We start from the raw sequence: 25757 nt of genomic DNA, 5'->3' as shown, positions 1-25757 counted from the left end.
GCTTGGGGCAGCTGGGAAATTGACAATATATCTAGCCCCATGTCAGATTTTAAAATTGAATATCAAAAAATCTGTTTGCTCTTTTGAGAAATGGATTTCATTGCAAAATTCTGCGGAGCAGCACTATTAACTGATTCATTTTTGAAAAAAATGTTTTTTCCCATGACAAGTATCCTTTATGGTAATTTGTTCCCATTAGAACAGCATTTTTTGGACTTTTTCAGGTTGAGCCCCTGCTTTTTGAGGAGCAACTTTTTGGCTGGGGTATATTGTCCCTTTAGAAAGCAATGTTTACATCCTTTAGGGAAGGCTGTCTCCCTTGGACTCCATTTTAATCAAATAATCCAAATTTTAAAAAGGTATTTCCTTTTTCCTGTAATAACACAATAATACCATGTCCTTGATTCCGCTAATATATCATTAATCCTCAATAAAGGCAAAATCATACTATTGGATTCATTTATTGTTTAAATGATTTTTAGTAGACTTAAGGTATGGAAATTATGAAAAGGTAATAACCCCAGGTCCTGAGCATTCTGGATAACAGGTCCCATACCTGTGCCAAATATTATGTGAATATTTTATCATAAACTGCAATACTAATGCAATAAATGTAACTTATTTTAAATGCAATGGTGGGATGTTTCTGTTACCCCATTATATATTGTGTTCTTTAAATCTATGTTTCAGACATCTGTGCATCAGTGTCTTGTGGCATCTCCAACAAAGATTATGAGGTGTGTCCCTGAAACAGAACAAAGAAAGAAAGGTAAGAACATATACAATAGCTTGTAATTGATACAAACTAGGGATGCACTGAGTCCACTATTTTAGGATTCAGCCAAATTCCTAACCCTTTGTGAAAGATATGGCCAAATACCAACCGAATCAGAAGCCTAATTTGCATATGTAAATTAGGGAAAGGAGGGGGATGGAGAACTGCATGTCCACTGTGCAGTTAAATTCATTTTTTTCCTTTCTTGTGTCTTCTATTTTATGTAGGGTTTAAAAACCCAATAAAATTTTCATTATAAAACATTTTTGACTTCCTTGTTTGTATGCCGAAAAGCCATGTGATTTTTTTGGATACAGATTTGGTTTTGCCAGGCACTTGGTTTCAGCCAAATCCAAATTCTACTAAAGAAGGCTGAGTCTTTACCGAATTCTGAAATGAATCCTGGATTCTGTGCATCCTTAATCCAAACTAAGATATAATTAACCTTATTGGAAGCAAAACCAGCCTATTGGGTTTATTTAATGTTTACATGATGATCTGTTAGACTTAAAGGAACAGTAACGTCAAAAAATAAGTGTTTTAAAGTAATGAAAATCTAATGCAGTGTTGCCCTGCACTGCTAAAACTGGTGCGTTTGCTTAAGAAACACTACTATTATTTATATAAATAAGCTGCTGTGTAGCAATGGGGGCAGCCATTCAAAGGAGAAAAAGCTCAAGTTACACAGCAGATAGCAGTTAAGCTCTGTCTGTCTAATGGTGTTATCTGTTATCCATTAGTTAACCTGTGCCATATAGCCGTTTTTCAATTTCCGCCATTGCTCCACAGCAGCTTGTTTATATGAACTATAGTAGTGTTTCTGAAGCAAACTGATCAGTTTTACCAGTGCAGGGCAACAGTACATGATATTTTCATTCCTTTAACACACTTACATTTTTTGGTGTTACTGGTTCCTTTAAGGTGGGGAGACCCAAATTACAGAAAGAGCCGTTATCTGGAAAACCCAGGTCCGGCCACTCTGGATAACAGGTCCATTACCGGTATTGGCAAATAGGGATGTGCATATGAGTAAACAGTATGCTTTTACATCTTTTCCTTTGAGCCACTGCATAGTAACATGGGACAACGTAAGATGCATGTCCATCAAGCTCAACCTTTTTAGTCTATATATAACCTGCCTAACTGCTAGCTTATCCAAAGGAAGGCAAAAAAAAAACAATTGAAGACTCTCCAATTTGCCTCAGAGGTGGAAAAAATTCTCCCTGACTCCAAGATGGCAATTGGACCAGTCCCTGGATCAACTTGTACTATGAGCTATCTTCATAACCTCTATTCCCTCACTTGCTAAAAAGTCATTCAACCCTTCTTAAAGCTATCTAATGTATCAGCCAGTACGACTCAGGGAGAGAATTCCCCAACTTCACAGCTCTCACTGTAAAAACACCTTCCTCATATTTAGCTGGAACCTTTTTTCTTCTAATCAGAATGGGTGACCCTGTGTCAGCTGGAAAGACCTATTGGTAAATAAATCATTAGAGATGTTATTGGACGATCCCCTTATATATTTAGACATAGTTATCATATCACCCTTTAAGCACCTCTTCTCCAGTTTGAACAACCCCAATGTGGCCAGTCTTTCCTAATTGCTGAGATTTCCCATACCTTTTACCAGCTTAGTTGCCCTTTTCTAATTCAATAATGTCCTGTTTGAGCACTGGAGACCTAAACTGTAAACTGTACAGTGTATTCTAGATGGGACCTTACCAGTGCTCTATACAGTGGAAGAATAACCCCTCCTCCACAAATCTATGCCCCTGACACTGTTTATGGGAATAATTCAGTTTCTAACATAAACGTGAAAATGTCTGTGTATAATGTTCTCTTTAAATATTCCCAGAACGATTATAGCACCCCAAAGTAGGACTTGTAATCTTAAATTTCACATGTAGATGATGAGAATCATCCTGCAAGCACTACATCAGTCATCTTCTTATGTAACATATTGGCCTGCAACTTCAGAATGACTGTGTCCACAGCAACAGAAAGAGCAAATGCCCTTGGAGACCATATGAACAATAAAGAATTTAATTTACAGCAAAGTATAAATATATAAGACTGACTTTTCCTTAAGCTTGATTGTTGGATGCTCCATACATTTTCCTAGCAACTTGCAGCTACTAGTATTGACTGCTTATACCTCCATTCCGCCTGTTCCGCCAATTGTTTATATAGTCATAGAGAACCCAGGAACTACTGCCTGTCTGGACCACATGGTCTAGTGGGTCGTGACATGGATGAAACTGGCTTGCAACAAAAAACTTATGTTAATGCATTATTGACAGCTCTCTCAATGGCATACACCATGCCAACTCTGAAACTATGACCCAGAACTTGTGCCCAGCTAGAGGGGGCATCACATGCAGCTTTTACTACTTAGTGAGTGCCTGATGGAATTCTGGGCAACGAAACACTGCGTTCTGCATACATTTGTATTTGAATTGCACTTTATATAAGGGGATCAGATAATAATCTATCTAATGCTTTATTTACCAGTAGGTCTTTCCAGCTGACACAAGGTCACCATTCTGATTAGAAGAAAAGAAATTCCGCCTAAATATTCGAAAGGTGTTTTTTACAGTGAGAGTGATGAAGATGTGGAATTCTCTCCCTGAATCAGTGGTACGGGCTAATACAGTGGTACAGGCTGATACATTAGATAGCTTTAAAAAGGGGTTGGATGGCTTTTTAGCAAGTGAGGGAATACAGGGTTATGGAGTACAAGTTAATTCAGAGACTGGTCCGATTGCCATTTTGGAGTCAGGAATGATTTTTTTCCCTCTGAGGCAAATTGGAGAGGCTTCAGATGGGCCTTCCTCTGGATCAACTGGCAGTTAGGCAGGTTAAAAAAATTAAAGGGTTGAACTTGATGGACGTGTGTCTGTTTTCAACCTAACTAACTATGTAACTGTTATTTTGCACTTAGGTCTCTGTAGTGTCATACTTGCAACACAACTATCAGTTTACATCTCTTTGGTGTACCATTGAGGAAATGGATCCAGCCACCACAAAATAATTTTTGGAATCGCTTGTGGTTGAGTTTGGTTTTTCCTCAGGGATTCTGAAAGTCAGCTCTACTATAATCCAAATTTGTTTATTCACCATCAAGTGTTTTCATTTTATTTTTTGAATCCCCTGAGGCTACATAAAATAAATGATATATTTGTCAGTGGAATTTAAATATACCACCAGAAAATAGATACAATCTTAAAGTATCAGATTTTAAATGTTAAATTAATACATCAACAGTTTACGGGGAATGCTTTATACAAACAAGGAGAACTTGTATGTGTTGTTGGCAGGATTAGAATGAAGCCAATTTGGAGAAACCTCACAAACCCCAACAGAGTTCCTGGTGCTTGTTGGTAGGGGAATCTGCAACCGCCCAACCAAGGTACGTAGAAGGATCACCGGCACACAGGAGTTTAGTCAGCAGGGCAAGCCCTTGCAATTTTATTAATGCAGTGCGATTAAAATGATTAAAAAAGGATAAAAATGAGGCATGGAAGCCAAAACTCAGAGGTTCCAATTTGAAGTAGGAAAACAAATTACTCTCAAAAGGCTATTTAGAACTTCTAGGAGTGGCAACTGCATGTTCCTGTGTGTCCTTGTGCCGTCTCAGCTGATAATGTCCTGGAAAGTATCATTGTCTGGTCTACTACTTATCCATCTTAAGTCCTGCACCGCAAGACATCAGCATGTCCTCTGTTCAACTAGTGATCCATAGCTGGTAGACATCTCTCCATTTTTATTGCATTTATTCCTCTGGGGGTCTGTATCTTTCCCAGGCAGACAGGTACAGCTTGTATTAGAAGACAGGCATTTGAATCTACCACCCATTTCCCAGTGTGGTTCCCTGCTTTTATGGTGTAAGTTACATAACAGATAATAATGTTCCTCCAATGATACAGCCCCGGACTTTTAAAATACAGAAGTGGCACACCACCCCCAAAAAACCTGCTGCTTTAGGCTCACATAACCTCCCAACATTTTGGAAATAGAAAGATGGACACAAAGATTTGTCACATGTATCACAGCGGTAGCAGTATGTGTGGTCACACACCCCCCAATTTCCATGTTCACTTTACTAAATTTGCAGGTTAATGAAAGTTTGAAACACATTTCAGTGGTTTTATGTGTTATTACAGTTTGCTAATGAAGGTGAATTGCCCTTTAAGCTGCAAGTCAGTTCCCCAAGAGACCTGCTTATCTTAAATTGTTACAATTTCTTTGCTTATATCAAATTGTTTAATTTGAATCTAAGTGCAACCTGCCACATATTCTGGCCTCTCTGCCAAAAGCCAATTACGTTTTAGAAACTTTGTATATTTTTCCAGCTGTTCACTGCAGGAGATCAAAGAGAATATCGGGACTTTTCAGTAACAATCCGGGACTGCGGGTTGAGCTGTCAAAATTGGTACTGTCCTGGGAAAACTGGGGACAGTTGGGAGGTATGGGCCCAGGCCTACTTTCCTGGCGTCATCCTGAGCTACAGTATGTTCGCCCAGTCATCAACAGTTATAGGTCCTTCTGTCAGTAATTTGCACCCAAAACTTACCTGCTCCTAATGAAATGAATATAATCATTATCCTCTGATTTCTAGCTAGAGCAGGGAGCACTGTGGAGGGGGAGGCCACGGACGAATTGGGGGCAGGGTCAGACTGAGCTGGTGGGGCACGGGGTCCCGCAGACCCGTTCCTGCCTGAAACCACTGCCCCGACCTCCCTCTCTGGCCCTGATCGCAGCTGTGATAAGAAAAATGTACATCAGGCAGCTGCTGGGTAGGGAAGGGGGTTTTGTGGCTGAGGCAGCAGCCCCGGTGAGCCCCAGTCCAAAGCTGAATGGGGGTGGTGATTGGGGCAGAAGCGGCAGAGCCAGGGGTGGGGCATGCCTGCTTTAGACACTGCCAGAAACCTTCAGATCCAGGTTGGTCTCTCTGCTTTGTGATGTTCATGCAGATCCAGGCTTAAATATCCTGCATCCAGTAATCTCTTCTTGTGAACTACAATTCCCATAATTCCCCACAGACCTCCCCAACTGTCCCATTTTGAGTGGGACAGTCCCTCTTTTGACAGCTCAATCTGCCCCTGTTAATTTTAAGAATTAACAGGTCTCTTGGGACAAGTTAGACTCACATCTTAAAGGTAATTCATGTTTATTAGCAAAACTGTAATAACTGAAAAAAACACAGAAATGTGTTCAAGCCTTTCATAACGTGCCAAATTTTTAAAAATTGATCATGGTTATTAGAGTGTGGTTAAAAAAATCCACTGCGCTATTACGCGGCGACTCTTTTTGGCCCACCTTTTATTACCAAAATGTTGGTAGGTATGGACTATTCCTGCTTAAGATACATTGACACAATTCAAACACCATGAAACTGGGGATATTTAACTGAATTTGGGAATCTTCTGTGAGCTGTTTTCATGAACTCAAGTCTAGAGATGGGTCGTTGCAACAGTAGGGGGGCACATCACCAAAGTCAAGCCTAGAAAACCATGGCATGTTTTATACAAAGAGTGAAGTATATCACACTCAAATTATACATTAGCCATTGCTGCACAGAATATAAATCACTAAAATAATAGATTAAGACCATTCATTCAGACCTTGTTTTGATAGAAGTCCATGCTGGGATTATTTTCTGTACATACACATTTAGTACAGGATCATTTCTATTTGTCAGAACCTGTGTCTGAAATGTTTTCATTGTGTGAATGGAGGGGATTTTTTTCAAATAAACACTATAATGCTGACTTTGGCCATGGTCTGGATTTGGCCATTGGGTCACATTTACGGACAGCACATGATTACCCACTGAACAGCATGAGGCTTGGCACTTGTCAGATCTAATGCTTTTATGAGACTCTATTAAACAGGTCACGACAGTATATTGCGTAGATAAGAACTGCCTTCTAAAAATGCTTCAGCACTGTACCCTTTAATTGTTTATCCTTATATAAAAGGAGTAGCTGTCAGCATATTTAATCAACTCTCAAGCTGCTGACGTTCATGCCCCCAAAATCTCTTCTCTCCTTTGTAACACTAATAAGAGAAGTTTCTAGGATTCCACCTCTACCTGAATTAGATGCATCATACTCACTGGGTAAATCACATCATCAAAACAGACCCTGAGGTTCAGGTATGATTTACTCAGACAGTTACCGCTTTGTCCCTCGTCCCTCAGGGCTCGGTATTGGGTCCACTTTTATTTAACTTGTTCATTAATGACTTGGGGAGGGTATTGTAAGTAATGTATCAGTGTTTGCAGATGACACAAACTATCCAGCCCAATTAATTCCATCGAGGATGTAGCATCCTTGCAACAGGATCTTGACCAACTGTCAATCTGGGCAGCTAAGTGGCAAATGAGATTCAATGTTGATAAAGTAAGTCATGCACCTGGGATGTAAAAATATCCAAGCCACTTATACCCTTAAAGGGGTGGTTCTGCCTTTGAGTTAACATTTAGTATGTTATAAGAAATGGCCAAGTCTAAACCAGTTTGCAATTGGTCTTCATTATTTATGTTTTTTAAACTGATCCATCTAAAAGCAAATGCTCTGTAAGGCTACACATGTATTGTCATTGCCTACTTTTTATTGCTCATCTTTCTATTCAGGCCTCTCCTATTCATATTCCAGTCTCTTATTTAAATCAATGCATGGTTGTTGGGAAATTTGCCTTCCTCTCAGTTAGGATCAAATATAAGGTACTGTTTCAGTGGTTGTTCACCCTTGAATTAACTTTTAGCATGATGTAGAGAGTGACACTCTGAGACAATTTGCAATTGGTTTTTATTTTTGATTATTTGTGTTTTTTGAGTTATTTATGCAGGAGCTCTCCAGTTTGTAAGTTCAGCAATCTGGTTGCTAGGATCCACATGACCCTAGCATCCATGCATTGACTTGGATGAGAGACTGGTATATAAACAGGAGAGGACCTGAATAGAAAGGTGAGTAATAAAAAGTAATTAAAAGAAACTAATAACCAGATCAAAATGAAGCTCTCTTCTTACCACCTGCCCTATGGTATGTCCTAAGAGGCTCACTTAGTGCTCACAGTCAATGACCCCTATAAACTAGTGATGATTGCTCTCTTACAATATTGCTCCACCCAAATGCTGAACCCAAAGAGTGCAGGGAATTGTTGAAACTGCCAACATTTCAGACCTGAACTAGGGGAGCGCAAGCAGAGGAGGTACATGCCCAGCACCCCACACAGTTATCAGCAGTTGTCTCTACACCCCCTTTAATGCAACCATTAAAACTGTAGGGAATAAAGGGGAATGGCTTATAAGTAATAAATAAATATAATATATGGGAAATGATTTAACTGCACAGTGTTATGGCTTATGAACTAAACAGTCTGTTATTTCTGCATTTGTCTCCGTAGGTAACAAGCAGAGCACAAAACACAGTCATCCATATAATATGCATCCCCAAGGATTGGGAAGTGTGTCCACCAAAGAACCCTACATGCAGTGGATGTTACTGGGCACAACAGCAAATTAATTTTATTGCACCCAACATATCCAGCGGTTGTCTTGTTTTACCAATATATGTTGAAATTGCTCTTAACGTTTGGGGCCCTCTGCAGCTGCAGGGTCTGCTTCTTCTGTAGTTCCACCCCTGCCCACAAGACAGGCAACAGGGCACTGGGCAGGTACCTGTTAAATGGTCTTCTGCCTACCCCTAGTCCTGGGTATCGTTCTCCCTCTGTTGTACTCACCTCCCTCTCTTCCCGACTGTCACTCTCCCCTACCTTTATCCTCTGCCCTTCCCCTCCGCTGCTCTCCCTGCCCTCCCCACTGTTATTGCACATGGACACGCACACTTGTGCACGCTCAAAAGGGGAACGTGGCCCTTGATTCCAGTAAAGGGGGATTTGTTGTGCTCGTACTGCATATAGTGCTGGGAGCTGTGCCCTGAAAATTAAAGAAGGTTTGTTGTATTCTCACTGCAGATAGAGCTGGGAGCTGTGCCCTGAAGATTAAAGCAAACTTCATGTGCTTGGATTGAGAATGTGGAGACACTGTGGATGTCTGTACCAGCTCTGTGTGATTCCCGGTGAGTCTGACTGAGGGAGATATTGAAACTCCAGCGTGTTCCCTGGATGAAGACAAGTGTTGTCTGTGTGCCTGCTACGTGGGAGCAACTACTCTGTCCAACAGGAGAGGTATTTGGGCAGGTAGCACTATCTGGGGAAAGTTAAAGGGGTGGTTCACCTTTAAGTTAACTTTTAGTATGTTTTACAATGATCAGTTCTAAACATCTTTTTAACTAATCTATATCATTTATTTTTTATAGTTTTTGAATTATCTGCCCTGTTCGTCTGACACTTTCCTGCTTTCACATCGGGGTCACTGACCCCATCTAAAGAACAAATGCTCTGTAAGGTGACACATTTTTCGTTATTGCTACTTTTTATTACTTGTCTTTCTGTTCAGGCCTTATTCATATTTCAGTCTCTTATTTAAATGAATGCCTGGTTTCTAGGGAAATTTAGATCCTAGTAACCAGATTACTGAAATGGCAAACTGGAGAGATGCTGAATTAAAAACGTAATAACTCAAAAACCACAAATAATGGAAAAGATTACCAATTGCAAATTGTCTCAGAATATCACTCTCTATATCATACTAAAAGTTAATTTAAAGGTAAGAGCTCTTGTGGAAAGGGACTGTGACTCTCTTTATAAAACAGGAGTGAAGTGTGAGACTTTGCCTGGTGAGGACTGTGCCACACAGGTTCCCCAGGGCAATTGTGTTATTGATTAATACTATGTATTTGCACTTTTCTTCTCTGCCAGTTATATAAAGTTCTATTTGTTTTACTGCAACAGTGGGATTAATCATTTGTTTTCTTGTGGGGCCACCCATCAGTGCATCCCTGGATCCCACTAGGTGGAGACACTGCCATGGAGAGACATTCCCTGTACCCTTTTTATTTAGCAAAGGGGATTCAGGACCTGTGTATGGTAAGATATTAATGATGTATATCCTATAATACAGGTGGTGGCCAAGATTGGGTTACGTCACTTTCTGGTTGGTCCATCAAACTGTGCCAGTAGAATCCCTTTAGAGGGAACATTTACAGGGATGGCTCATCTTTTTTTTTACTTTTGGTGTATTATAGAATGACCAGTTCTAAGCAACTTTTCAATTGGTCTTCATTATTAATTTTTTATAGATTTTTAATTATTTGCCTTTTTCGCCTGACTTTCAAATTGGGGTCATTGACCCCATCCAAAAACAAATGCTTTGTAAGAGTACACATTTATTGTTATGGCCGCTGTTTAATACTCCTTTTTCTCTTCAGTCCCTCTCCTATTCATTGCTGAAATTACAAACTGGAGAGCTGCTGAATAAAAAGTCCACAAATAATAAAAAATGCCAATTGCAAATTGTCTCAGAATATCACGCTTTACATCAAACTAAAAGTTTATTTAAAAGTGAACACCCCTTTTAAGAAATGTTTCATGTTTCATCAATCCAAAAGCGCTTTCAAAATTAAGATTGTAAACAGGCCTCCCCTTTCTAATGATGATTGCAATAAATGAATATATATTTTTGTGGTATATTTTGATGTTGCAATAAATACATTTTTGCACTATGAACCCTATACCTTTATTAACATTATAGATGCAGTTTATAGGTGCAGGGTATAGGGGTAATACTTATGTGTGATTTATAGCAACTGTAATGGGGCTTTCCCCATAACTAAATACGAAAGCTGAAACCTGTCAGGTTCAATGTAACCCTAAATATGAATTTGTTTTAATAAGGGGAACAACTGATGGAATATCCCATTTATCCAGATGAGACCGTTACATATATTTGGCAAGTGACTCAAGGAGATGCCCCATTGTCATCTGATCCACGTTGTCTAACAAGACTGAACTCCAGCTCCTTTGATCCACAGAAATATTTATCTTCTGGGCCTTTTGGACCTGCAAGATTCGCAAGATGGCGACGGTGAGCTCCGCTGCGCTTCTCTGCATTTAAGGGTGAGAATCTTTTAAAGAGGGTTTTTTTACACTAAAGCACATTGAGGAGAGGGGAGGGGCAATGCCTGGATGCTTGGGGGGCTTATGGTAGGGGGGGTTTAGTTCTCCTTTAAAAAATCAGAATAAGAAAGTATGAATGGAAAATGATGGTCTAAAATATAAGAATACCTCGAAAACCTCCAAAAAAATTTAGTTTTTCTGACAATTTCTAGCGAAAAAAATTCCAAAATCCTATAAAAGTCTGAGTTGATGTAAAGAGGTCCAATAGGATCAGCGCAGCTCCCACTGACTTCTATAGGACCTAGACAATTTTTACCTGACAAAGTTTTGATATCAGTGGTTTTATGGTTTTTACACTTAATAAATCTCACATTTTTTGAGCTTCTTTAAAAAGTGAGAAAACCACCAATTCTAATGGTTTGTGGAAAAAACAGCCCGGTAGTGTTGGTATCAGGAGAAGAACTGCACAAGCTAAAGAGTCTTCTGTACCACATGTATAAATTGTGATGTACAATAACTAGTGTTTTATATCAAAGTTGACACCTTTCTTCAGGCAAGTGTATTGTTGAGATACTCAGAAGCCACTGTGTGCTTTAAAAAACAAAATTTCTTACAAAAGGCTACTGCATTGTAAACACTGTGTGGGTTACAGTGACATTCAGAACGCTTACTAAAACTGTATTATACTATGCCAAAAAAGCTTTGGTGTTGAAATGGATGCCCCCCCAACCTCCCACATTACAACATTGGTTGTCACTGATAGGAAAGTCATTGGTAAATATAAAACTGGCGTACAAAGCAAGAGGGTGCCCCACCAGATTTTGGTCAAAATGGTCCCCCTGGCTGGAATTACACCCAGAACAAGAACCCTGAAAGGGCACTGTAGATGATTCCCCTAGGACCCGTTGGGTGATTAACCTCAACATCACTACTGATGGTAATATTGCTCAGTAACTCATGCTCCTGACTCAAACAGCAGACATTACTACGTATGTTTCATTTAACAAATATTTCCTTGTCTTTTGTTTCTTTTTTGTATAGTAACCTTTTTTCCATATCCCCTTCCCTTCCCTTCCTGTTGAAACTCAATAAATATACGCTTTTAAAAAAAAAAAGCAGGGGACATTACCAACTCTATCGGCATTTTTTTCCTTTTAGATCATGTTTTCTATGCTGGTGGTGCAACTGTTCATCTTCTTAGCGGAAATCCTCCCGAGGGCACATCACCAGGTTTTGCCCTGTTCCCAGGTACCCCTTGCACCTCTCTGGGTGGACAAATGCACAGGGAAAAATATTTGACTCTCATGAACGTTTTGTTCATACTGTTTACGATGCAGTGTCACAGATTTGTTTTTCAAGCTGCAGTTTAAGCATCCGTTTGGAATTAAAAATTGGGTGATTTTGGAAAAAAGTATACTATCCGTGGCAATTATCATTAGCCTTGCACATGTTCCCTGTGGTGGGAGCTGGTTAGAGAAATGTGAGTAAAGGGAGTGGGTAGTCCAGATCTGTCTATGGGCCTTAGCAATAAATCAAAAGTCTAGTGATCTGCACAGAAATGTTTTTTAACTAATCTCCAGCACTATTCAGCCTCGTAGCTGGTGACACAGGCATGTGGTCTATTTCGGTTATGGGAGAGGCCCCTGTAATCACAGAATTGCTTTACTTTCAGCTCATTTAACTTGGGTAAAGGGGTTAAAGTTCACAATCCAAACAATTTTTTAGCTCCAATGTTTCCTAGCAATTTATTTTTTTACCTGATTTCCCATGAGCGGGTTAGTAAGGGCTTGTTGCTGTTTTAAGTATTACAATTCTGGATAACAGGTATGGGACCTGTTATCCAGAATGCTTGGGACCTGTGTTTTTCCGGATTACAGATTTCTGTAATTTGGATCTTCATACCTTAAATCTACTATAAAATTATTTAAACATTAAATAAACACAATGGGCTGGTTTTACTTCCTAGTTGCGATCAAGTACACACCACAGTTTTATTATTACAGAGAGAAAAGGGAATTATTGAAAAGAAAAATGGATTATTTGGATAAAATGGAGTCTTTTACTTCATAAAAGATCTCCTGATAACAGATCCCTGTATATTATTTGATTTATTTCACAAAAGCATCATATCAAAACTTTTATTTCTATGAATCCAGATGTGTAATTGGTACCGTGTATTGCGTATCTCTCTGTACAGGCCTTTGCTGTTTATCTTCCACCCTGACTTCTAGGCTGCTGCTCGGTTGTTGGCATGTTTGGCCACAGGGGTTCTGCCCACTGGTGATTTATTTTGTCAGTTCAATGTTGTTCTTCAACTCTGAGCTCCTGCACAGTAGGTTTGTTATCTGTTGTTATTATCTTCCCTAAGCTCAGATAGCTTGTGTTTTAGGAATTATTCAGATATGGGGGAGACTTGCTTATTATACATATCTGTCGCTGGTTCTCATGTTCAGGATAAGAAGTGAATATGGCACCATCTTGGATTTAATTTCCCTGTTTGCTTCTACACTGGGTGCTATAAAACGCTGTCATTTTGAGACATGCATCTTGCTTTTTCCTTTAGCCATGAGGGGCCCTCTGCGAGGGAGGTATTGTCTGCTTGGAGAATCGCTTAATGCATTTCCCCCTTTAAACGCTGTGGAAGTCTCTCTTTGGACAGGAGCTGACTCTGCCTGTGTCTAGCTCAGTTCATGGCCGAAAGTGGGAGACAGGGTGCAGAACTGAGATTGCAGGCTAAAGAGGAAGGTCCTGGTGGGGTTTGCGGGTCCTTACCGGACCCCCTAAGTCTGTGGGCCCCTTAGGATCATAGGGTTTTCTTCTTGTTGGTTACACCACTGTATACAGGCTTAGGGGCAGATGTATGAAGGGTCGAATATCGAGGGTTAATTGACCCTCGATATTCGACTAGGAACTAAAATCCTTCGACTTCGAATATCGAAGTCGAACGATTTAGCGCAAATCCTGCGATCGAACGATCGAAGGATTATTCCTTCGATCGAACGATTAAATCCTTCGAATCGAACGATTCGAAGGATTTTAATCCAACGATCGAAGGAATATCCTTCGATCAAAAAATCTCAGGCAAGCCTATGGGGACCTTCCCCATAGGCTAACATTGACTTCGGTAGCTTTTAGCTGCCGAAGTAGGGGGTCGAAGTTTTTCTTAAAGAGACAGTACTTCGATTATCGAATGGTCGAATAGTCGAACGATTTTTAGTTCGAATCGTTCGATTCGTAGTCGAAGGTCGAAGTAGCCCATTCGATGGTCGAAGTAGCCCAAAAAACACTTCGAAATTCAAAGTTTTTTTAATTCGAATCCTTCACTCGAGCTTTGTAAATGTGCCCCTTAGTGTTGGAAACCAGGTTGCATTTTATTGATAAAAATGTTCTGAGGATGCCCATGCCTGCTGGTGGGTCACAGGTACTGTAGCACTTTCTGCACCCTCTAATAGTAGTTCCCCTATAAATAGGTTTCTGATATTGATGTTACAAACCCACTCGGTGACACACAGTCTTGGAGTGACCTAGACAATGTTGGCTTGGAAACATTATAGATTGTAGGGTGGGGAGAAGGTGATATCCATAGACACCTGCTAAACACCTAAGCATCCAATTCCAGACGTGTAACAAAGAAGATGAAGATTTTTGGCCAAATCCCTGAATGTTTCCCTGCCTGTTAAACTTACAATACACTCGGAAAGGGATATGGATTTGACACATAGAAAACAGTTACTCATGTGTCACAAATCAGAAGGATTTCCCGTTATCTTAGTATGGGGATCTGTAATATGGATGAATCGTGTGCATTTTTGCTTACCTGCCAGTATTCTGTGTTCACAGGAGAAATGGCTGTATAGTAACCCCACAGGGCAGGTTCAGGCTTTGTACCCACATGCATCTTCTCATCTGCCCAATGAATATTGTGTTGTGCATTTTAACCTTCATTGATTGGGGCTCAGGGCTGGAGAGAAGGGAAGGTGAGAGCCAGTTTGCTCATGTGTGTTATATTCCATATGGTGGAGGCACCTGATAGGCCAGACTATGAAAATAAGAATGGGATCCATTCCTCATATTAAATATGGTTGCTGGGTATTGGAATATAGACTATGTCTCTATACACTGAATGCTTTCAAAATGTTTTATTTTTCATTCCCTTTTATATCCATATGCTCTTAATGTGATACATTCAAGTGTCAGTTTCAATTAAACTCTGGTTTATCTTATACATTTTTTTTCTTTCCCTCCAGGTTTTTGATGTGCGTGTGCCAGTGGGTGCACTGAGTATACAGCCTTATTGCCATGATGGAGGATGCCCAGAATGACCATTATAAACAGAATCTCCATCCTGTTATCCCAGTGTAAGAATGCTTGTTGCAGCAGCCATGCCCGCTGGAGGACTGTGTCTCTCACCTACAGGTACTAAACCTTTCAATGTTTCTTCATTGCTAATTTGGTCAATTCTGTCACTCAGAATAAAGACACACACACAGTGGCTTATCGGTTAATCTGTGCAAGACACAGCTTTATTAATCATAACAATGAAAAATGTGCGATTTTTGATCCAGAGGAAGGCAAAAAACCTCTGTGAAGCTTTGTTCTATCTGCTTCACTAGAGGGAAAAATTCCTTCCTGACCCCTTAACGGCAATCGGATTTGCTCCCAGGATCAATGCACCATATTACATCAAGTGAAAGGAAAATGGCAGCATACACATGAGCACCAGTAAGCTGTTTAGTGAAAACTGCATTCCCTTTCATTCCATTCTGCAGACCCCGGCCTCTACAGTTTGAGAGATGGAGTAAAATGGAATGCAGGTTTCACCAAGTGGCTTAAGGGGTACTCCTGTTTATGATGCCATATTTTGGTGTAAAGAGGAGAAGAGGAACTGCTGATGGTATTACAGTGCAAGGAAAGGAAGGCACTGCTGGTGATATTACAGTGAAAAGGAAGGCACTGCTGGTGATATTACAGTGGAAAGGAAAGGGAGGCACTGCTGGTGGTATTACAGATGAAGGAAAGGAAGGCACTGCTGGTGATATTACAGTGGAAGGAAAGGGGAGGTACTGCTGGTGGTATTACAGTAGAAGGAAAGGGGAGGCACTGCCGGTGGTATTATAGTGGAAAGGGAGGCAGAAGAGACATTATTGGTAATGCTATGGTCGATGGTAGAGAAGGCACTGCAGGTGGAATTGGGGTACTCTTACCTGGTGGAGCTGTCAGGTGGTGCATTTTCCCAACTCCAGCCTGCAAAAGACAAACAATATAATTTGAAATGCATTCCTCATATTTTACTTTGCAATTGATATTCCTGAAACCCTATAATACTTTGGGGCACATTAATCACAAATTGGGTGGTTTGTTGAAATAAAAATATTGACTAATTGTGGTTGCAACTTTTCCAACAACTTGTGATTACAAATCATTGGTTTCCATGTATTTTTAAACAATTTGTACAGTTGTGATTTCTGTGACATTTGGGGTGAAATTTATGGTGGCTTTCTACTTGCCCAAATGATGAAGATACACTTCCATTGGTTTCCTTGGAATGTGAACAGGTTTCAGCAGCCTGAGAGTTTGTTGTGATTGTTTTTGCCACGTATACAAAAACCACAAAATTAGAATCATCATAGGGATCATCTTAATATTTCAATAAAATCCACTTTGCCCTGCATGCACGCAATATGGCTGCTTCCCATAGCCAGCTCTGCTCTGATCAGTGCCCCTGCACCCATAACTTTAGGAATACTAACGCTAGGCACTTCTTGTTCTGACTTGTGCTTCATGTATTTTTAATTAGGTCTTTTCTTACCCATCATCCCCTTTGGACTTAAAATGCTGCATAGTTAAAGTCCAGAAAGGCTTCATCGATCTCGCTTGCCATCTCAGCAGGGGGTCCTTTGGGCTGGGTCAGATTCGCAGACAGCTTGGTGAACTCCTCATCGAAATACCCCACATCCTCCGGTCCATTTAGGCTGGGCACGAACGGAGCTGTTACGTTCTTCTCAATAATATCATCCCAGACAATGCCCTGCAAAATAGGCACCATAACAAATGCTCATTATTAGAGTTTCATCATTAGAAGCTGAGGATATGAAAGGACTGTATCTCTTGGATAATTATTTGGACAATACAGACAGGGGACTTACATTAAAGAATGGATGTTCTGCTACATCTGCGGCATTCCCCGGGGTGGAACCTAGCCTCTCCTCAGGATTCTTCTTCAACAGCTACAAGAAGTGAAAATAGCCGTTACACTGAAGAAGCAGAAGCTTCAGGGAACTCAAGAGAAAGTGGTCACTGATTATAATAAACTGAAAGCTCAGCGCTACTTACCTGTGATATGAAGCTTACTGCTTCGGAGTCCAGGGATGAGGGGTAGTGTGGCTCATCCTCCACGATGGAATCATATATAAAGTCCCTGTCGTATCCGGTGAAAGGTCTCTGAAATGATTCATAGGTATTTATTAGGAGGCCATTCTTTTTACACAGAGTGTTTGATGAGTATAGATAAAGAACAGTATTTAACTTTAATACATCCACCTATAGCTGGCCAGTGGCAATTGCTGCTTACCGTTCCGAGGAGCATCTCATAAACGATGACGCCAAGAGCCCACCAGTCGACGGCTCTTGAGTACTCCTCCTCCATCACGACTTCGGGCGCCATATAAGCAGGACTCCCAACCATGGTGTTGGTGCGGTCTCCATATCCAATGCCTTTATAAAAAAAGAAAAAATATAATTGTATGCCCTAAATGAGTTCCCTTTGCTCTGTGTAATAATACAAGGTGGCTCTTACCAGTTTTGCTCATCCCAAAATCGGCGATCTTGATGTAGCCGTCTTGATCCATTAGTAGATTCCCCGGCTTTAAATCTCTGTATTAAATTAAAAGGAAGATGTTATGACACATTAAAACTGCTGTGAAATAGCTGAGCCATAAGCCAAGCTCAAAGAATTCTGGTTCCTGTCCTTTTTCCTACCCTTAGCTTTCCAAGCAGTGACTTTCAACCTGTAATTGTCCTGCTACTAAATTGCAACAGCTACAAACCCCCCTTTATTAACTCTTACCTGTGTATGACGTCCTTGCTGTGAATTCCTTCTAAACCAAGCGTTATACAAGCAGCGTAGAACCTGCAAGAATAAGAAAATGACATTTGATTATTATATGGCGCATTCATAGAGGTATCTTAAAGGGGTGCTTAACTATTATATTATAGAATGGCTAATTATTAGCAGCTTTTCAATTGGTCTTCCTTTTTGTACATTTTTTTATTTATTTGTCTTCTTATTCTGGCTCTTTCAGGCTTTTAAATGGGGATCACTGGCCCCATCTAAAAAGCAAAAGGTACTGTGCACTGTAAGGTAACAAATGTATTGTTATTGCTATTTTTTATTACTCATCTTTCTGTTCAGACCCTCTTCTTTCCAGGCTCTTATTCAAATCGATGCATGGTTGCTAGGGTTATGTGGCTAACTAATTGCAAACTAATTGCAAACTGGAGAGCTGCTGAATAAAAAACTAAATAACTCAAAAACCACAAATCATAAAAAATTAAAACCAATTGCAAATTGCCTCAGAATATAACTCTCTACATCATACTAGAGATTAATTCAAAGGTGAAAACCCTTTACTATTAGTGTAGCTTACCTCTGCCACTGTCATTATCCTCCCCTACTCCTCAGTCTTCTATAACTCTGGGACAAATATCCACCTACTGCCATTTATACTTACTTGGTTGTCTGTAGATCAAAGTGCTGGCTCCTCATCAGGTGGGTTCTTAAACTGCCTCCTGCCACAAACTCCATGATGAAAAACAGCTGGTTTTTGGTGCTGAATGTGGCGTATAAGTCCACTATAAAACTGTGTGGATTCACCAACTGTCCAATTTGCTTCTCTGTTAAAATGCTGAAATATAAAAGAGAAAATGAGTCCGGCACAGAGTAAATTATCTTGGTAACAAAAGCAACTGGGTGAAAGGAAGGGAAGTGAAAGAAAAGTATATAAAATAGAAAAGATTGTGAGACAGAAAGCAACTGCTCCAAAAGCAAAATGAGAGGATTATGGAATCATTCTCAGTGAACTTACTGTTCTATATCATCAGTGGAGTCGATGTTGTCCTTCTTGAGCACTTTAATAGCGCAATAGATGTTTGCTGGAAGATACTCTACTAGTAGAACCTGGAATTAGAAAGTGAGTTTAGTGTCATTGTTACCCTGTATATGCTGCTAAAGATCCAAGTCCTAATTAGAGACTGAATCAGTTACCTTGCCGAAGCTTCCTCTGCCTAAAACCTTAATCCGGCGAAAGTCCCTTGCTGTAAAACTGCTGAACTGTAGCTCTCTGAAAGGGAATAACATAAATTGTGTTTTGTGCAGCTTGAAAAACAATGTATATCTATATTAATAATGTATGTATTTATGTCTTATATTGAGGGTTTGTCTTACTGTGTCGTTTCAGCCTCCTCTACTGTCATCTCTTCAGCCTGAGAATCCTCTGGAATGGGGCTGTAATCGCCGGGGAGAGGACCCATCGATGTTTCAGAAGAGTCTTCTTCATTCTCAGGAACTTCACTATTGGGAAGAGGTCATTGAGGTACATGATTAGTATAATGCAAGTTTATAGTAGAAATCAGTCTTAACCGCAGCCTCCCATATAAAGTGTGAGTTTACCTTTCTTCCTCATTCTGTTGTTGTTGTTGCACTGGATCTTCTTCAACAACAGATTCTGCCTCTTCCTCAGCCTCCTCATTTGTATCTTCTACAGGTAAGTCCCTTTAAATATAATGGCGGGTTAGTGTTTATTCTAATTCATTTCTTTCCCTTAGTGATTTATAAGCTTCACGCTATCCTTTTTTCTTCCCTTAGCAAATACATTCTCCATAATCCTTAATACTACAGCACCCCTAGCCATAATTCATAGATGGCACTGTACAATTATGTATTGTGGGATCTCCCGGCCAAATGAAGGGGCATCTTACCAACTGTCCTCTTTTTTTATGCCAATCATTTCATCTGTTGGTACCTTACTTTAATTAGAATAATATTCCTGTTATTGTGAAGATATTTTTGTTCTTATTTGATGAAAGTATGGGATAGGGATTTAATCTCTAATAAACTCCAAAATATCCTTACCTGTCAGATGGTTGTTCAGGCGGCTGTTCTATCTCTGGAACAGGTTCCTCAGATGATTCATCATGTTGATGCTGCAAACAAGAGACAGGCAATTATTGAATGTGGCTTTACATTGATATGATAAGGGCAGTGTTTGTGTCCAAGAAATGAATGGCGTCAATGTAAAATACTCACTTGTGATGAATCACTGGCGGGGTCTGAAATGACCTGAACCTCAGGCGCAGTGATCTCTGGTGCAGGGAAGTTGACATCGGTGTCCCTTGTAGTCTCCAGAACTGCATCTGAAATAAATTTGAAGGATATTAGGATTTTCAAATACAACATTCTTGAATCTAAGGCTTAAGACCTTTTTCTTGATTTGTTAAGATGCTGCCAATGAACATTGTTTTAAAATATAAATTTAAAAGATATGAAGGTCATCTATAGTTCTGTGGGGCTCAATCTAATGGTCCACATCAACACCAAAGAATTGGACGGCACTCCGATCAAAAGGAATACAGGTTTATAGCATACTCCTGCAGGGATCCTACGCCCAAGGATCCCTGCAGGAGTATGCTATAAACATGTATTCCTTTTGATCGGAGTGCCGTCCAATTCTTTGGTGTTGATGTGGATCTTAGCAGTGGGGATGCAGCAGACAGAGCACCCGATAGGAAACATATGAAGCAGCTACAGGGAAGATGAGCTTTGAGCAGTCTTTTTGTTTTTGAGCTCAATCTAATGGGGGTCAACCTAATGTCCATGAAGAGGTAGTGTATGTGATGTTATGATGACACACATGTAATGCCAATAGGAAAGAGGCCAGAGACTGTTATATCTTACCTGGAGAATTCTCTGCTTCCCTCTGAGCTAGCTGCACATTGAGCTTGTGGAGAGAGGAGAAAAGGGCTTTCACCTTCCTCTCACTGATGTTCCTCAGCTCCTTCACTTGGGCTTTGGTCTGTCTGTCCTTGGTGACAAGGTACAGCTTTTGCGCCCCTGCTGCTATCCTCATCTCCTTCCGGATGTCTCTCAGCAGCTCCTGCTTCATACCTGAAAAGCAAATACTCACCCAAGGCTCACAAGCATCAAAAGACTGATTGATGTCAACAGTCTATAGAGAATAGGGAACAAAATCAAGAAAAAAATGATTAAGCAATTGAAATCCTCCCAAAATTTAATGAATATTGAACATTTTTTATGTGATATTTGTGAAGAACATCTGAAAAATGTAACAGTAATGTTTGTCAAACAGGTTTGCAAAATATTTCTTGTAAGCTGAGGATTTTCTCTTTTGCAGTGACAGTTCCCCTTTATATCTGGTGGCAAGGACTCTAATCGTCAGGCATGAAACAACGACTTTATATTTCCATCTGTCTTACCTCAGTATGCCGGTGCCGGTGCAGGATGTTGCACAGTTTGGCGCCCATCTTGACGCTCCTGTATCAGGAAAAAAAGGTTGGTATAAGTCACTGCTTTAGTGGAGATAAAGAATACAAATGTTTGTAGCTGCTGGTAAATGGCAAGCTCAGGACAAGCATCTCTCTGTAACTTTCCCACTACACATATTAACAATGAGCTGCTGTTACCATGCATAGGACATTCTAAGAGAACTAGCCCTTAAATTAAACTATTATTTAAACTAATATCATTAAACTATTAATTAAACTATTTTAGTTGCTTATAAATGTACTTATACAAGTGCTTATTTGCTGCTAGTTTACCCCTGGAACTATATCAGCATGACTGTCGCACTGTGGGAAGCTCAAATATTGCTCCGGGATCTCAGCCCCTGACTCCCAAATATATATATGTGGAAATTTTAAAGACTATTTGTAGCTAAAAACTACAATAATCATTGTCTTTAATATGTCCCCCCATCCCAGTGTCTTTATCGGCTCCACTAAACCCTGAATTCTGAAATAAAAACTTGCTTTCTGTACCTGTCACAAGTCAAAGGTCCACCCAGACCCTCCCCTTTTTCAGACAATCCCCTCCCATTTATTTGTTCCACAAATCAGATCATTATAACTGTTAGCCCCCCACTTTCCTCTGGATCAGCTAGCAGTTACACAGGTTTTATTTAGACAAAAAGGTTGAACTTGATGGACGTGTGTCTTTTTTTCAACCTCATCTGCTATGTAATAAATATTACCAGAGGGATAAATTCAGGATCCCTACCTTCCTCCTGATGACCCGCAATGGGTTGAGCAGGTTGCTGTTATTTCTCTGCTCTTGATGTAAGTTGGTAGTCTTTAAAAAGACTGTTTTTTTTCTTCTTTATCCTCTTCTTTGTCGCTTTTTGGAGTCGCTGCAAATCGTTCAGATCACTAAGATCGCTCTTAGTATTTCATTTTTTTGGGGAGAGACAAAAAGAGATTGTGAGCCAAACACTCTTTGACACATAAAGCTTTGAATACTGTTTTTCCCTTTCTCTATTCTTCCCAGTTATACTGCGCTACTGAATATGTTTGCTGCTCCGAAATAACCAGTAACACCAACCAGTAGCAGCTTTAATAGAATGAAGAAGCCAATTAGGGCACATACAAAAGGTTGGTGCAATCAAGGCCCTGGGCACCCCTGCCAACCAAGTGTGGGTCCTGGTGACCCCAATGTACTTAGGGGACTGTACAGACTAATGGTTAAAAACAGCTGAATATTACTGCCGTATATTACTGGCAGGGGTCCTACTCTGATCAGTTCCCTGCACCCATAAACACTAGGGATCTTTATTGTAGGAATTTATTCTTCTGATTTTTGCTACTAATATTTCCATTTTGGCCCTTCCTTACATATCATCCACACTAGTGCTGATGCTAGGGACAGTTGCTTATTACAGTTTCTAGGATGAGTGGTACCCTTGACACCAAATGAAGCAATAAATAGACAGGGAACATTAAATACACATTGCATTAGAACTACAACTATGCCGTAGGGGATGCTGGGAATTGTAGTTCAGCTATAGCTAGAGAAGAACAGGTTTAGGCTCAGCGAGACAGTGATTTGTGTTGCCTTTCTGTTCCTTAGCTCTGCACTACCCACTACAGGTCTCACTACCCCTAGCAATGGAACACGGGCAGATTTTTGGCACCTTGACACCCACAAGATTTAGTAGATTGAGGGGCAGGGCTGCCATCAGTAACCATTTTTTAGGGGAATTAGGCCCTAGGGCTGTATTACTGAGTAACTGTAGGGATTAGCAATTCAACATTGTTTTATTAAATAATTCCCCTAACATGTACCTATTTGCCTCCCACAGCCGGGGTATTTGAAAGAAAAGTGCATAAAACGTACTAAAAACAAATTAATGTTGTTTTTTTAAAGAGAATTTAATTAAAAGTAGGGAGGGGTGTGTGTATGGATGCTGGATTTTCATTTGGAGGGGTTGAACTTGATGGGCTTTGTCTTTTTTCAACCCAATCTAACTATGTAACTCAATTAAATGTAGTTACATGTTAAGGTTGGTACATAAGAGCAATGGAGAAACCGGGGGCCACTGGGCAAATTTCTAAGGAGCCTGTCAATACTGGGAACTAGAATAGAATTAGGACTTTTATGACATAGCCCAGGGGTCGCCAAGTGTTATCTTTTTATGGGGTCCCAGTTGAAAGAAAGTGTATATTTGCTGCTAGTCCTTCATAACTGCCAAATGCAGGGTCTGTGTCTCCCAACCAGCACGAAGATTAAAGGAATCTCCCAAGACCATTTTAGGGGAATAATCTCCAAATTACCTAAAGTCAGTAAAATGATCATCATCTACTAGTCTGGGGGGTGTCACCCAACCATTTCCCATCTTTTCTTACTAAAATAATGGTTATTTGGCCAAATAATCTCTCAGAAGGAATTTACACTTAACACAGAGCCAACCAACGGACTAAACCAACTGTCAAATCCCTGGGTATGATGTCTCCTCTCTTCTATGGGACCCTGCTGTATGTCCCCCAATCATTCGCTAGCACCCCCAAACTGTCCCTATGGCACGTGCTTCTGCTTCCCACCCCTAGTTCCAGACTTGGATAAAGGGAACATGTATTTAGCTACAATGTTGGTACAAAAGAGCAGGACAGATACCCAGGGGGCAGATACCACAGGACAGAGGGGCAAAACTCTAAGGAGCCTGTCAGTACTGGGAACACCCTATGGTGTGGTACAGGGGTCCCCAAATGTTACCTTCAGTAGAAAAGGTGTACAGTATATTTGATTGCAGCGCTGCATATTTGCCAAATCCTGGGTCTGTGTCTCCCAACCAGCACTAAGAGTAAAGGCATCTCTCAAGCCCATTTTGGGGGACAATCCTCTAAATTCACTAAAATCAATGAGAACAGCAACATCCACTAGTCTGAGGGATGTCACCCAAATGTTTCCCCTTTTTTTTTGTTAAGAAATGGGTTATTTGACAAAAAAAATCTATCAGAGCAAAAGTACACTCACCTCTCTCTCGCAAAGTCAACCAACGGTCTGAACCAACTGTCATCCTTAGGGTGTGAAGTCACCTCTGTTCCCTGCTCTTAAAGGGGAAGTGTACCCTGTTGATGAATGAGGTTTATATGGCAATAATTTACCATTAGATGTGCAGTACATACCCAGCTTATTATGGACACGGAGCTTTGCTTTGTATGTTTATGAGTTTGAGTCAGTGCAGTTTCTGTGCTTTATATCTATCAGATCCATTCATTCATCACTGCTGCTAAGTCTAGTGTAACCTGGGGGTCCTTTACTTTACCTGAATAGTGGGTAGAGATGGGGGGTTACACTACACAATAGGAAGGGCTTTGTGCTTAGTAGGTGAAATGGTATATACAAGGTATGGATGGGGGGGCAGGTTCTACTAATAAAGGGGCAGATGAGTGTTTAAGCAGCACAAATCATTCATTACTCTGGCAGTGACCAGGCTGCTTGACTGTTGGACCTGTACAGAGAGCCCACTCATTTCCCAGCATAGGTATTCTTCTGTATTAAACACTGTTTGCTCATAGCCTGTACAGAGAGATACTATAGAGCTGTGCCAGTATAGTTACTCTTCTATAATAAGCACAAGCCAGTAGGAACAGCCCCCTAAATTCCCTTACAGCCTGTACAAAGAGATACAGTAAGGGGGTTATTTATCAGAGGTTGAGTTTGTGAGGTTTTTGTTTTATACCTCAAATAAACTTATAATTCGAATGTGTGCTTATTCATAAAAAGATAAAAATACAAATGTAAAAAACGCCTGTCTGCATTCAGGGGGAAAAACCTGAATAATCATATCATTGGGCAAAAAAAAACTTGAATTGCTCAGTTATTGAGTTTTTGAGCACAGAGCACTGAAAAAAATTCAAACATTGTGAAGGCTAAAAACTTCTTCGAATTGTTCAAGGGACCTCTGCCATTGACTTCTACGTGACCTCGACAGGTTTTAGCTGGTGTATTTTCAGATTTGAGCTATTTCTAGCTTTGGTTCATAGAGTTTCCATGAAAGTCACATACATATTTGCATTTACTATGTGCAGTTCAGCAGACAATGCCCTGTATGTTTGTGCACAGCCTGTACATGGAGATAAGGTAAATTAGAGCAGCAGAAATAGTAACCCCCTTGTTGACAGAACCCACAGGGTTAGTACATGGGCAAGATGGCAGCAGGTCATGTTTCAATGGGCACCTGGAGCAGGAGTGCTGCGACCATGAGGCAAGATGGCACTCGACTCGCTCCGACTCTGAATGTCCCACTTATGTTCATGAAAACTAATGAGAGGCAAAGTTGTTACTTCAGAGAGAACCTACAGAAGAAATGCCCTCCTGGCTGTGGAGAAGGTGGAGCTACACTTGCTTCCTGCCCCCTAGCTTGCACCCAAAGTCTTGTGCTAGAAG

The 25757-nt window shown here is 40.4% G+C and overlaps 2 protein-coding genes and 1 long non-coding RNA gene across 12 annotated transcripts; 1 reads left to right on the top strand and 2 right to left on the bottom strand.

The window, feature by feature from the left end:
- The first annotated feature begins 741 nt into the window (after positions 1-741).
- Positions 742-21341, top strand: LOC121401098. 9 transcript variants are annotated; one of them, XR_005966110.1, is made up of 12 exons: positions 4144-4187; positions 8189-8458; positions 8759-8971; positions 9103-9191; positions 9678-9772; positions 10580-10801; positions 11960-12049; positions 15049-15217; positions 16599-17238; positions 18103-18144; positions 19258-19392; positions 21211-21341. It is a non-coding gene; the product is annotated as an uncharacterized LOC121401098 (long non-coding RNA). The 9 variants fall into 9 exon arrangements; XR_005966113.1 differs by lacking the exons at positions 4144-4187; positions 8189-8458 and adding an exon at positions 742-769 and having other exon boundaries at positions 10613-10801; XR_005966108.1 differs by lacking the exons at positions 4144-4187; positions 8189-8458 and adding an exon at positions 742-769.
- LOC121401067 (serine/threonine-protein kinase N2-like) lies at positions 16629-19330 on the bottom strand. The gene is made up of 10 exons (XM_041585429.1): positions 19245-19330; positions 19065-19140; positions 18886-18977; positions 18532-18705; positions 17868-17930; positions 17598-17674; positions 17373-17515; positions 17135-17242; positions 16948-17028; positions 16629-16829 (listed from the first exon to the last, which is right to left on the bottom strand). The coding sequence occupies exons 1-10, from the start codon at positions 19328-19330 to the stop codon at positions 16629-16631; spliced, it is 1101 nt and encodes a 366-aa protein (XP_041441363.1).
- Positions 19379-23275, bottom strand: LOC121401082 (regulatory protein zeste-like). Of its 2 annotated transcripts, XM_041585454.1 has the most exons (6): positions 22092-23275; positions 21293-21350; positions 20754-21024; positions 20106-20212; positions 19932-20002; positions 19379-19571 (listed from the first exon to the last, which is right to left on the bottom strand). In XM_041585454.1, the coding sequence occupies exons 2-6, from the start codon at positions 21338-21340 to the stop codon at positions 19466-19468; spliced, it is 603 nt and encodes a 200-aa protein (XP_041441388.1). In that variant the 5' UTR covers positions 21341-21350; positions 22092-23275; the 3' UTR covers positions 19379-19465. The 2 variants fall into 2 exon arrangements, with proteins under 2 accessions (XP_041441388.1, XP_041441389.1); XM_041585455.1 differs by lacking the exon at positions 22092-23275 and having other exon boundaries at positions 21293-21950.
- Between the last annotated feature and the right edge of the window lie 2482 nt (positions 23276-25757).

The sequence above is a fragment of the Xenopus laevis genome, chromosome 3L (genome assembly GCF_017654675.1).
Source record: "Xenopus laevis strain J_2021 chromosome 3L, Xenopus_laevis_v10.1, whole genome shotgun sequence".
Lineage (NCBI taxonomy): Eukaryota > Metazoa > Chordata > Amphibia > Anura > Pipidae > Xenopus > Xenopus laevis.
Note: the sequence above shows the minus strand (reverse complement) of the source record. Positions and strands in the feature narration are given on the sequence as shown.

Bases quoted from the DNA above. Each gene is read 5' to 3' on its own strand.
- LOC121401067 (XM_041585429.1), bottom strand. From the start codon at position 19,330: ATGGGTCCTCTCCCCGGCGATTACAGCCCCATTCCAGAGGATTCTCAG. The intron at 18,706-18,885 runs GTAAGTTCACTG...TTTATATTTCAG, and splicing joins TCCACTGATGATATAGAACA to CATTTTAACAGAGAAGCAAA. The intron at 17,675-17,867 runs GTAAGAGTTAAT...AATTTAATACAG, and splicing joins AGCAAGGACGTCATACACAG to AGATTTAAAGCCGGGGAATC.
- LOC121401082 (XM_041585454.1), bottom strand. From the start codon at position 21,340: ATGGGCGCCAAACTGTGCAACATCCTGCACCGGCACCGGCATACTGAG. The intron at 20,003-20,105 runs GTGAGTATTTTA...TCTTGTTTGCAG, and splicing joins CCGCCAGTGATTCATCACAA to CATCAACATGATGAATCATC. The intron at 19,572-19,931 runs GTAAGGATATTT...TTATATTTAAAG, and splicing joins CCTGAACAACCATCTGACAG to GGACTTACCTGTAGAAGATA.